This window comes from Hetaerina americana, unplaced genomic scaffold (assembly GCF_022747635.1).
Source record: "Hetaerina americana unplaced genomic scaffold, ioHetAmer1.1.p SCAF_1, whole genome shotgun sequence".
NCBI lineage: Eukaryota > Metazoa > Arthropoda > Insecta > Odonata > Calopterygidae > Hetaerina > Hetaerina americana.
This window is the reverse complement of record NW_027286069.1, coordinates 93,161,319-93,175,341: the sequence shown is the minus strand read 5'-3', so window position 1 is coordinate 93,175,341 and position 14,023 is coordinate 93,161,319. Positions and strand designations below refer to the sequence as shown.

The following is a 14,023-nucleotide window of genomic DNA, read 5'->3' as shown; positions in this document are numbered from 1 at the left end:
GTCTTTTGTTTATTTATTTGTTAGGAAACTTTTCAGATAACCCTTCATTAGATAGTGGTTGGTCGAATTAGGGGATTCATTTAGCAATTTAAAAAAGAATTCAGGGTTAAATCTATGTCGACATTCTTTCAGTATTAATGGATATTATAATTACATTGTGTGATCAATAATAGTTGCCATCATGAACCTGAAAAATAATATTAGTTATGCATTTATAGTGTTATATATTTCAGTGAAGTGATATGTTCTATGACAGTAATGGGATCCATTTTTTAGTGTTTTTGCTTTTTTATAATAAATGCCTTTAGTAATGAATATAGAACCCTTATATTGTTATATTCTTTTCAGTTTTTGCCCATGCCTTCTTTAAAAAGTTGGAAGTAAGACTGAAAAATGGTACTGAAGAAGGGTCATCTTCTTTTGAGACCTTAGTTCATACCTTAAATGAACTTTCTGAAGAAAAACCCAGTCATGAAGTAGAAAATTTATTAAAGCAAATTCTTAGGATACTTGGGCCACATCGTGATTTACTGGAGGAATTCTCCTGCTTTCTGAATTCCAAACAGGCTTTGCATCATGGTTGTCTTGCAAGTCATCTCTCCGGAATACAAATGCGTGATTTCATACATAAACTGGAGGTAAGAAATTCAGTTAATTTTTGTTACCAAATTTTAATTCTGCGCTTTAATTGAAGTCATATAAGTTTCATGTTTCTTTCATGTAGAAGGTCATGAGTTGCTCCATCTTAATGGGAGAAATCAGGAAATATAAGGGGGGACATATTAAAAATGGAAGGGAGATAATTTATCTTCCAGTGACAGGAGTCTTAGAGATATAAAAAGACTTCTTCATGGGATATTTGTTAATTGAATGCATTTAAAGAATGATAGAAATAGTGTATCGTACAATTTGATAATTGGATGCATTTAAAGAATGATAGAAATAGTGTTCTGTACAATTTGTTCACTGCTTTTGATGATACATGCCAAGTGGTGTTTATGCTAACAGCTACTTTATAAAATAATTCAGTATGCCACTGCAAAAGTAGTATCTGATAGGTAGCAAGCTTATTATAGTTACCTTTTCTCCTAATCCAGAAATAGTAAACTCTCACTGATCCTGACAATATGGACGAGAGGTTATTCAAATTAAGCAAAATCCTGATTAACGGAAGTTTTGGCACGTGTTAGTCGACAGAGGTTTTTTCACCACTATTCTTATGCTCACTTAATTGCTGATGACTTAAAATGGCTATAATGCGAACTGGAAGCCTCAAGTGTAAAAGCATCTTATGTAATAATGACAAAATCCTATTTCAATAAAATATACCCCAGAATGTCCTCTTTAACTAGCTCAGTTATTCCTAAGCAACTTCAATCAACAATGATAATGTATTATGCGATACTTTGTCAATGATATTTTGCTTTTAATTGATAGATTTGCCGACCTTATAGTGAAATGATCTGGTATTTATTTAATAAATGCAAGTAGAAAATTGTATTTGTTTTGTTGTGTTAATATTAGTAATGTTGGTGCAATGCTTATTCAGTTCTGATCCTACTTGCTTAAATTTTATCATCTACAGAAGAAAAACGCGTTAGTAAAACTTCATCATCTTGCTGAAATATATAAGGATAAAACAACTGATGGTTTTCGAAATGATAGCTTGAAATGGTTAATGATAATTGAAGTATGCTGGTTTTTTTTGAAGGTAGGAGGATTCAACATACAAATGAAGTTGTCTAAGTTGACAGCTGTTGACAAATGCATAATGCGCTAAGTGTTAGTTTTCCATTCTCTTAATCATTGTTTTAGAAATTAATTTTTAAAAATTATATAACAATGAGGTGAAATAATACTTATTATAGAACTGAAACTGTTTTAAGATAATTCCATGATGCTTTTTTTCATTCATGCATTTACCATAATTTATTTTAAATTTAAAATCTGAGAAATAATGTTGTTTCCTGTAAATGGATTCTATCCGAACCAGTGGTTTGTTTTACCTTCCTCCAGGAATCAGCTGGTTTGAAGTACACTAACCTCAAATTTTAATTTTTTATATTAATTATATCTCCTTGTTCCCCCAATGTCTTCATTATCATAATCACTTGAGCCTAGATGTGCGAAAACTTTTGCCTTTATAATCTCTTGAAGCAATGATTACTCCTTGATCCATCAGCTGAAATGAATTTGTGCTTGGGAGCAAAGCTTGGCACCTAATCTTACCATCTCCCTTGCGTGGATGGTCAATGTGCAAATGGAAGGGGTCCATGTCCAAATGGGAATGGAAGGGGTCCATGTCCATGGTCGAAATGTTTCCATAACAACACTTCAACGTTTGGCCACTATCTGCATTGGCACATCAAAGTATAGACACCCTTTTCTGTCAAGTACTTTTTTGTCCAGGAACTTTTGATTTACTTCATAAAGCTTTCTGGCCAAGCTCTCCAGTACAGGCCTGTTTTGTCAGCATTATACATTTGACATAATTGTAAATTATTCAGCCAGCAATTATATACTGCCAGCAATTTTATCCTAGATCAGCACTCATGTGTTCACCAGACCCTTATTAACAAAAAAAAGTAATGCCTGCTCCTAAATTGCTATGATGAATCTTTACTTGCAGTGAAGTTCTTCAAAAGTGTCTTTTAATGTGCTGCATCTTGAATTTCAGGGCCATGAATTCCTATACCACTTTATCACTTCACACAGAAGGACAGCTTCTCTAGCTTTTCACTTCTGGTAACTTGAGTGTTTTCCAAGGCTTCCTGTCAATATTTCAGGTATTACCATCTCTGGTGTGGTCGTAGGTTCGACTGATGGACTTAGAGGCAGCACGGAATGATGGGAGAGGTTCAGGGCAAGGCTGGGCGTCTCTGGTGTGGTCGGAGGCTTGACCAAAGGACTCAGAGGCAGGGTTATGGGAGAGGAATGGGGAAGGGAATGGTCGCTGCTCTAGGATCCTCTCGCTTTATAAGGCATCAAAATAGCGCGGCAATCGCTCCTTTGGGGGTAGGGCGGATGACTTCATAGTAGCTGCATTGTAGCAAAAAGGGGGAGTTCAGTACTGGACATTGTCTTGTTTGCTGGGGGTTACACTTCATTGAGAGAGAAAATCGTTAGTGGGGTTTTCCAAGAAACCCACACTACAAATGGTCGAAGGTACAAGGAAACCCATAAGGCATGGGCTAAGTTTAGAGCACATTGGGAAGTAAAAAAAGTTCTCGGAAGTACGGTATCTCTATTTGTCTCTCTGTGCTATGTCTAGAAAGAATATTCTTGTTATCTACGTGCAGCATGTTTACATAAGAGTGTAAAGCACCTTCAACCAACAATCGAGGTCTGGCTGTTGTCCTCTTTGAAATGCAATTCTATGCAGCACAATTTTCAGTGATACTTTATGGAGAAAAATAAATGAGTTAACATCAATTTAATAAATAAACAATAGAAAAGAATAAATAATCCTCATTCATACAATTTAAACTTCTATACGTCATCGAAGTCATTTTCATTTTTGTCCAGCCAAATGTGGAAAAGCCTGGACAGCACAATGCTAATAGTGGGCATTTGACTCAATGTATTTATATTAATACATAAGCTTTTTGTTCTCTTAGCCTTTTGGATTATCATAAGGGTTATTTAATTATTTTGTTTACTCACTCTACTGGCTGTTTGCCATGTTTTTTTTCATCATTTTGTACTCGCACCGGTTGAATCAATTCATCGATTTAGCTGAAACACTCCTTTTATCTCTGTGTAAATTAAAAAAAAATGTTTCTTTGAAATTCCAGGTGTATTTTGCAAAGCAGCCCAATCATGTCCATAAAATTATGGATGCAATATCAGATCTCTCTAACCGACCAAATATATCATTGGAGGAAATAAAAGAGGAAATTGTACCACTCCTTAAAGGAAACCTAATCCTATTGCACAAATTGCTTCAGCTACTGCCTACAGAACGACCTCTAGACAGGTGGGAGTGTATGAATTGTATTATATAACTACCTGTAAAATAAATCTATACTGAACGACCTGTGACTTGAATGGGGGAAATCTCTTCAGTAATTCCTATTGTCCTAATTGTCCTAATGAGAATTTGTTCTACTTTCAGCATGATGCTTCTCTTGACAATAAAACTTCTCTGACTCCTTGACTTACTTTTCCTATTTATACATTCCACTATTTTTATTGTTATTGCTTGTTCATTCCACATTCCTACAGTTAACTTTTCTTTCATTAAATATGTATGAAAATGTCAGTAAAAAGTATTATGGAACTTAATGCTGAATGATACTAGAAGCTTATCTTTAAGGATGATATAAATGAGTCCCTTTTAGATATTGAAATGGGAGGATTTTGAATAAAAATAGCAAAAATAAGTTAGGCAGAGGAGGACAAATAATGATCTTTTTATGCATAAGACTGACATTTGGAGAATGCAGGACTAGTAGTTAGTCCACAACAGTGTGAACTTCATTGATACCCTTCTTCTACCCATTTAAATGGGATAAAGCAAGAAAGTGTAAATATCGTAAAAATATAAGTTAAGGGAAATAAATTGACAAGAAATGAAGCAAATTCATAGCAAAATGTTCCATATTTTTATTTAATATACCTTACAATTAATGGGTCAATGAGTTTTGACAAATAAGTGAACAAATTAAAATTAATATAATCACAGAAAAAATTTCTATTGTTGCTAGAAACAAAAATAAGCTGCTTTGAATAAATAAGCTATGCATGAACTTATATGTCTCCATTTTGCAATGTACGCAAATAACTTGTCAAAAAATATAATAAAGGTGGGCACATGCCTATCATAATAATAAAATACATAGATAATATAATATAGTTTAAAGAAATCACTTGGCAGAAGCAATCAATTTTTTACTGTATTCAAAAGTTACAATAATTTAGGACCAAAACGGAAAATTATGTATTCATTATAATCTTATCATACGCTTATGCTAAGGCAAGTAAATCAAATAAAAAGTTCTGCTGCAGGAAGTTAAACAAAATAATATTGCATTTTCAAATTTTTAATTCAGCTATTTGGTGCTGTAAATTCATTTCTGCATAGTCTTGCTGCAACTTGTAGTGCCTTTTATTTTACCAAACCGCACTAATTGGTTTTGCTGTAGCACTGGAATATTGACACCACCAGGGAGTGGGATGGTGTGATAGAGAATGTTTCAGCTTCTCATTCTGATGGCCTGAGTTCGAGTCCCAGCGGTGGCAGGAATTCTCAATGGTACTTGGGGTGCAATGTGTAGGGTGCTTCAAGTTGAGTATGTGGTCAGCTGGATGGGAGGTTTAAATTATAGGCCAGGTCTCTCTCTACCTTTCCCTTGATATCCTATTCTTGCTGAAATACCCATCTACCCCTAATGGTGCAAATTACATTGGCTGTTAGTCACCTCTCCTAATTAGTACTACTGGATTGAAACCATGCCTTCAATATTTCTTTAAGTTAATCATACTTGGAGTATTTAATCTATTAAGTCTTTCAACCTTATGGCTGCATTCCATTGCACTTTTTTTCGAAATTTCTGGGATTGTGCCATTGCATGTTCAATGTTGAATTTGGTATATGAAGTACTTCAGCCATTGTGGAGAGTCATGAAAACCAATATACGATTCAATGCTATGCAAAGTATCTATTTTATATTTTAATGAAAATTTTCTCACATTTTGTTTGCCGTGTTAAAATTAATGTCTTCACTATTGTCATAAATAATCATACTCTTAGTAAAAGAAAAGATGAATTGTGTGGACATGAAAAAAAATGGTAAAAGTCAATGGGAAACTTACTTTCCAAGGGCAAGGTTCCCTGTAGTTATGAGAAAGTGTTAAAAACTTACTCCTAAAAGGCAAGACTATAGAAATTAACATAAAATTATTCTCCTGATATCTGTTTATGAAACTTTTATATTGTTCTTTAATTCTATAATGTGTTTATTTATCTTAGCTTGATGACTGACTTTGAGGAGTTGGAGTTTGGAGAAGATATGGATCTCAATGGTGATCATGAACCAGTGGAAAATGTGAGATTGCCTGATAAAGAGCTTGGAGATCGTTTTGGTGGGGAAGGCTGTGCATGCCCTTGCCACTCAGTACCTCCACTCTGTGCCCCTCAAAGTGAAAAGGAATCATCTCGAAGTTCTCATTGCAACCGATGTGGGCTCAAAGTAAGTAGAATCTTTTTTTTATTCTTTACTTTAAGATTTCTTCATCAAAATCACCTCCTTTTATAGTGACATTGTGTGTATTATGCTGACCTTTTCTGTAGCCTATTGCAGAGCTTACAAATCTAAAATCTCTCACACATCCTAATGTGAATTGAACAATATATCCAGTGATTACATACTGTCTTTGTATTCTTCCCAATCACATCCCTAAAACAGATTCAAAGCTAACTTAGAACATTATCAAATCAGTCATTGACACCCCAGAACTCCTGTCTCTGATTAAATGAGAGTACCATCTCGAACACCCATAGCGATTCCTTACTCTATATACCCATTCCTAGATTATCAATCATGCCTGCTTTTCTACCACCTCTTTTCTTTTAAAATCTATTCCTTACAACATTGATCCATTTTCTTTATCCTGAACAGCTTTGCCATCTGATACCTAACTCAGATCTCTGACAAGTGATTAGAACCTTCTATTTCATCATTCTTAATACAAGGCATATTCAAAAAAGTATGGCCATTTAGTTATAAAACAGTGTGTGTTAGAAAAAAATTTTATTGATGGTTTTAGTCCTACAAACCTACTTCACTTTACTACGTAATCGTGTCTACATCTAAGTACTTTTTGTAGTACTGCACCAGCTTCTTTAATACCTCAGCATTGAGGTTTATCACCTGGGAAATGAATCTGTCGAGTTCCTCGTCATCTTCTAATTGGCCACCCAGCCACTGTTTCAAGTAAAAGAAGAGCAAATAGTCACTAGGTGAAGGGTTGGGAATGGGTATAGCTGTCCAAAAATGCTCATTCACTCATCAGTCTTTGCTCTTTGTGTTGGTTGGTAAGCATTTTTGGAACAGACTTTTTGTGAAATTTGTGATAGCTGAGCTTTTACCTAAGAATGGTGTAAATAATGGAACATTTTTCAGCCGCAGTACGAATTTTTTATCAGATTGAAGTTTTAGGTGTACTTGTTGAAAGATTTCATTATTCTGAATAATGGGCCTGCCATTCTGCTCTTCATCATGTACATTTGTGCTGCCATTTTTGAAGTCTCAACTCATTGTCTAACCTTTCCTTTACCCATTACTGGAGGCCCATCAAATAGGCACACCTTCCAATTAATTTTAACAGTTGATGATCCTTTTGTTCACAAAAATTAAATCACAATATGCACTTGACAACTGATGGGAGCAATGATTTTTGCAGACATTTGTCTGCATTCACCTTCAGGCAAATGATTACTGAACCAAAACAATAACTTCATTCCCATTGTTAAGTTGAGCCACAGTTTATTATGATCAGTATGTTTCTTGGATTTTATCTTATCCCTACTACTGGTGTTCCATCATTCACTCAATCTATATTTAATGCTTTTCTACTTTCCTAGATGTGCTGTGTATTTCTATGCGATGATGACTATCCTCCCCCTAGCCAAGATATTACTCGGCTACTCTCACTCTTTTAACATAATCTGTTTTCCATTTCACTTACAGCCCTTGCATAAGTTAATATTGCAACTCTCCATATTGATTTTTTTAAACTAAATTTTCTGCTAATAAACTAATATCATCCTAATATTCTCATAATAATAATTCTCTGCTTCTATTCTAACAATGTCAGTCCTCCAGTGTTTTATTTTTGTACTGTTGACTGCAGTGTTGAGGGATATATAGCATTGGGAACTGTGTATGCTTTTGCACAGGCACTGTATTTGCTCCAAGGGGGTTGGTTCACTGTAAGCACCAAGATATGTCCTTCAATATATAATGGAAAAAATATAAATGCAATCTCCTATTGTCTGATTTGACAGTGTTCTTAACCTGACACCATTACCTAAATGGTTACATAATTCTGGTCAGGTTGTTCATGGAGGAACATATTCTTTGTGGAGTAACTTTTGTCCCTTCTAATTCAGCTTGGATTTATAAGGGTCAATGGAGGTGCAAGCCCTTCCACCACATGAAGAGGTGCCAGCCCTTCCACCACATGAAGGCTTGCCATGAGAATAAACTTGTTTTATTGCAATATAGATGTACATTTTCATCAAATTGTTTAATTTACACCGGCACAACATTTATCTGTATCTTTGCAGTATAGTCTAAGGAACCTGATTGTTTTAAACTCTGAAAATATGATGTATTTGGGTAATGGCAGTCTCTCTGTTCATGTAGTTTTCAGTCTAAATTACAATATATACCCTCCTGAATATTTCACAATTAGAAATATACCTAAGATAACTGCGACTGAAGACTTTCTCGAGGTATATGCTATGAACATGTGAAGTTTTTTTGAGAAATATTTGCCCTACTAAATGGGATATCTTTCATGTGAAATTTTCATTTTAATCTCAAAACACTTTTTTGCAAAATTTGGACTCACCGCAACAATTCCAACCATACTGATTATGTATATTTGACAAATGTTACCTCTAATGAAATAGTTATATTCACAACGATTCTATACATATTATAAATAAATGAAAGGACTAACTTTGTAGTTCCACACGAAAACGATTTATTCACACGACCCGGGTTTCGAAGTAAAACTTCATCATCAGGTGAGCTCTCTACATTTGCAGCCCTTCTTATATATACAGCCAGGGCGGGGGGTGGGGTGGAGATAATCAGGAAGGTTTGGGAGGGGTAAAGTCAGGATTGGTTTGCGTGCCGGAGGGGAGGGCAGTTTGGCGTCCCCTCCGCGATGTTGATGGAATGTGGAGCGGGAGGGAGAAGTCTACATTGTACAGCTCTCGTGAGTCAGGGGATTAGAGAGGGTTAGATGAAGGGGAGGGGGCGGTGTCATCGGCCACCGTGAGGATTGGGACTTTAAGGAGGGGAGAGTGGGAGGCATACAGAAATTCGTTAACAATATTTTCATTTAAACAAACACTATTTAAAATTTCTAAATGTTCTAAGGCGTCTAATCTATAGCCTTTGCTTTCAACATGTAAAATTTCGAAATCAAAATCACTTTTATGGTTATTATCAATCAAATGCTTTGCGAATTGAGAGTTCATCTTTTTATTTCTTGCACATGCTTGATGCTCCTTCACTCGTTCTTGGAATTTCCTCCCTGTCTGTCCGATGTATATTGCCCCGCAGTCGCACTTTAGCTTATATACTCCACTCTTTTCCGTATATGGGATTCTGTCCTTTGTGTGGGAGAGCAGGCCCCTGAGGCTTGATTTGTTATAATGGGCTATCTTAATTCTACATTTTGGAAGTTTCTGGCATACTTTTTGTGAAAAATCATCTAAATAAAGGATTCTGCGCCACTTGGCTGTGGGGTCCTGTGGCGGTTCAGTACTGTAAATATCTTTCAATGCCATTTTATTCAGTTTTTTGCGGTATAGTTTCTCTACTAGCTCCTCATCGTAGCCGTTGTTTCTTGCAATCAATTTAATCGTGGTAAGTTCTTTTTTGACGTTGTTTTGCGACATTGGGACGTTCACCAACCGGTGTATCATTGAATGGAAGGCGGAGAGTTTTTGCGAGAAGCAATGTCTAGACTTGAAATGGATAACTTGATCTGTGTATGAGTTTTTCCGAAAGATAGAGAAATCAAGCTGGTTGTTTAATTTTGAAATTTTTAAATCAAGAAAATTCAGTGAATTATTTTCTTCTACTTCACAGGTGAATTTTAGGTTTTCGTTCAAAGAATTTAAATGTGTAAGAAATAGCTGAATTTGCCTTTTGGAGCCTCTCCTTTATTTAGACGATTTTTCACAAAAAGTATGTCAGAAACTTCCAAAATGTAGAATTAAGATAGCCCATTATCACAAATCAAGCCTCAGGGGCCTGCTCTCCCACACAAAGGACAGAATCCCATATACGGAAAAGAGTGGAGTATATAAGCTAAAGTGCGACTGCGGGGCAATATACATCGGACAGACAGGGAGGAAATTCCAAGAACGAGTGAAGGAGCATCAAGCATGTGCAAGAAATAAAAAGATGAACTCTCAATTCGCAAAGCATTTGATTGATAATAACCATAAAAGTGATTTTGATTTCGAAATTTTACATGTTGAAAGCAAAGGCTATAGATTAGACGCCTTAGAACATTTAGAAATTTTAAATAGTGTTTGTTTAAATGAAAATATTGTTAACGAATTTCTGTATGCCTCCCACTCTCCCCTCCTTAAAGTCCCAATCCTCATGGTGGCCGATGACACCGCCCCCTCCCCTTCATCTAACCCTCTCTAATCCTCTGACTCACGAGAGCTGTACAATGTAGACTTCTCCCTCCCGCTCCACATTCCATCAACATCGCGGAGGGGACGCCAAACTGCCCTCCCCTCCGGCACGCAAACCAATCCTGACTTTACCCCTCCCAAACCTTCCTGATTATCTCCACCCCACCCCCGCCCTGGCTGTATATATAAGAAGGGCTGCAAATGTAGAGAGCTCACCTGATGATGAAGTTTTACTTCGAAACCCGGGTCGTGTGAATAAATCGTTTTCGTGTGGAACTACAAAGTTAGTCCTTTCATTTATATATAATGAATCGGTTCCATAAAGTTACGCCAGAAACCATTAATCTATACATATTGATAGTCTCTTTGATTTTTCTAATAAATGTAATTATTTCCATTAATATTTTATTCCAGTTTGTGAATGGTAGAGTGATCTTACAAACAGCTAAAGGAATCCGGCCCGCTAAAGTAATATTTGATAGTCCTGCAGATTTTCAGCGTGTGGTAGTCAAGGATGTGGTACAGCCCCCTCGGCTGAATAAAGGAAGGGCCCGCAAAAAAAGTAAAACTTCTGAAAATAAAGATGAGAGTTCATCACCACCTCCAAAAATACAAATACTTCAAGGTGTAGAGTCAGAAGAGGATATTTCCACCACCAGGATTTCAGATCTCAGTAGTTCACCAAGAGGGAGTCAGTCAAGAGCTGGTGGAAAGGGAACCCGAGGTGTTTCTACCAAAGGGAAAGATACTAAAGTTGCATCAATGCCTCAGAAAAGTATTTCCAGTGAACCTAGTCATTCTGGTGATTCTTGTGTGTCACAAAAATCAAGCATGTCCTGTGGAAGTGATTCAAAAGAGTTATCATCAACTACAGGAAATAATAAAAATTCCTGTGATATTCAGTCAAGGATATCAAAGGACGGTATTTTACGTCCTTCTGGGAAAAATATTGATAAACCGGACACTTACTGTAATCAGGAATCGGTAAGTACCAAATTACTGTGTGAAATAGGGTTAACCGTAAGTGTGAAATCATTTTAAAGTCAGAATGGTTCATGGTTTTATAATCTACCATATTTGATACTTTTTATTATGCTGCTGAACTAAATCAAATAATTACCCATCAGCAAAAGCACCCAGGAAATACAAGTACTTGTATTTGAACAAGTGAATATTTTTATGAATAATTAGTGCTTTTCTATGTAGCAATTAGGGGTGACCAGGAAAGACAGTTTCAGATCTGAGATACGACTGTAAAAGAAATTTCATCATATTTCCAGGGTGTATATCCAGAAAGAAACAATTCTTTTAATTTTTTCATTACATATTCTCAACATTCAATCTGGCAGTTTCATTGTCTAAGTATTAACTATATTACTATGCACTTTTCTGATTTATAAATAAGACTTTGCTCCGAGTTTTTGTGACCAAGTAAAATGACTGTTCTAACTGGCATTCAAATTCATATTTAACCCAAATTGTAGACTTAGGGGGAAAGAGACGTTATTTATGGATTTACACAAGTTTTGATTGCCATTAAATGCCATTTACATCTTGGGAAGGCCAAAAATTATTGAATTCTTGAACTTTTAAAATCTTGCTCATCAGTATTGGCAAAATAATCCCTCTACATATTGAGTGGAGGCAAAGGAGAAATGACTGAAGCTCTTAAGTACATTTTGGGTGTGTGGAAAAGGGTCAGCACCTAAGGTTGGAGTCAATTGCAGATTTTCTATTATGTCCACCAATTCTTTCACTTGATCCCACTTTCTTATTTGAACATGGTAAACATTCAGTTAACTCCTATTTTCATTGATTCCTCTTCTGCATATCTTCGTTTCATACAATATAAACATTTTGGTACCTATTGCCAGTGCTAGGTGCAGTCAAATGAAAATGGAACACCTGCCATAGCACACAGTCTGCTCGATAGGTGATAATACTGTTGTTATGTATCGATACTGCCATGGCTGTGATAGAACTGCATAGTCACAGCTCACAAACTCACAGGTGCCCACAGTTGTTGGGTAATGTCCTTGTTGGTGCATGGACTGGTCACCTTGTAGTGGGTGTTTGTGTTTTCATTTTGCTGCACCTCATAAATACTTGATACATTATGTATGCATGTGCGTATCTTTGCTTTCCATATCATACTTCATTGCTTATACTTTTAATTATACGTGTAGTATTAATTTAAGTACGTTAATTTGATTTTAACAGGAAACTCAAAGAAACCCATTGGATTGTAGTAATGTTGTAACTGAATCTAGTCCTAAAAATGATATAAGTAATTCAAGTTATGAACCAGGAGACATTAATATGGATGAAATTCCTTGGACAAGAGAAGAGGATAGAATTATTCTTCAAACATTTCAAGCTGATGGGGGAAAAAGAGATGCATTAGTTAAAATAAGACAAAAATTACCTGGAAGGAGTGTTGCTGAGGTAAAACATTCAGTTAGAAGAACTCTTTATCTTACTTACCTGTGCATTTATTTTTATTAATGGTAGAGTGCTGGTAGCACCCTATACTATATTATGATAAATTCTTCTTCAATTCTGCATACTTCTGGCCATGTGAATTCTTTTCCTCCCAATACCAGGCCTGCCTAACGTTCTCCCACTGTCTTTAAAATTTTGTGAATGAATGTCCCCTGTATCCACTTTTCGTACCGTCTTTGATTTCTTCCAACAAGCGCCTCTCCTCCCCTACCATACCTAGTGCCTCTTTGTTTACCTTTTCTCCATTTTATATTTTCCATATTTCTCCTCACCCACATCGCAAAAGGCTCCAATTGATTCTTATCCTGTAGTCCCAATGAACAAATTTCTGAGCTTTACAAAACTCCCTATCAAAGTTTTCTCTAATCTTTTCTTTATGTACTTTCCCGATGTCCTTGTCATCAACTCCATCATCTTTCTAATACCTTATCTGTGTATGGGCAAAAAATTTATATTTAATAATGGACAAATTCTCAAAGGAGTATTGTGAAATTGGTCAGGACTGAATTTTACCATTTAAAACTAAGTTTTACTATTATTTTGAATACTTTGAAAAGTTGTACCCTCATTGAAGTTCAGGTTCAACTGCTGGACACAATCAAAATTCATTAATTTGTTTCAGCCTTAAAGTCTGTGGTGTGTAATGAAGTTCCAATTACCAAAAGAAAAAGAAACTGTAGGTTTAAAACTTGCAAATTACCATCCATATATGTATATTGAACACATATCATTGTGGCGTTTGCTTTTCAATCATCATTGATGACACTGTAACCATTTTCGTGCTCAATTTCTCGTCCAAAACATTCCGTATACTAGTTTTTTTTAATTTCAACCATCATTTTTCATTTCGATACTTAAGTTTTCTCATTTGAAAATTCATGTTTCTCATAAACTTTTCATCTTTTTATTAATATTTTGGAGCTTATGTCAATGAGAGCCCTGGGCAGGTCCAGCTGAAATTAGACATTTTTTCCAGTAACATTTGGTTGGAAATGACTTGCAGTGATGAATAAATTGAAATGCACAATGCTAATGAAAATCTCTGGAAAATATTTATTATCTGTGTTTTAATTTGAATAATGAACATAGAAGTCAATTAAATTTCACCTGATTCCGCGGTGTGTAGTTTTT

The 14,023-nt window shown here is 35.6% G+C and overlaps 1 protein-coding gene across 1 annotated transcript in view; it reads left to right on the top strand.

The window, feature by feature from the left end:
- Positions 1 to 14,023, top strand: part of mute (muscle wasted) — a 42,613-nt gene that overhangs the window by 27,568 nt on the left and 1,022 nt on the right. Inside the window, exons 19-23 of the mRNA XM_071589390.1 lie at positions 349 to 638; positions 3,795 to 3,976; positions 5,972 to 6,191; positions 10,805 to 11,374; positions 12,611 to 12,835. Coding sequence (XP_071445491.1) covers positions 349 to 638; positions 3,795 to 3,976; positions 5,972 to 6,191; positions 10,805 to 11,374; positions 12,611 to 12,835 — 1,487 coding nt within the window. The remainder of the gene's footprint in view (positions 1 to 348; positions 639 to 3,794; positions 3,977 to 5,971; positions 6,192 to 10,804; positions 11,375 to 12,610; positions 12,836 to 14,023) is intronic.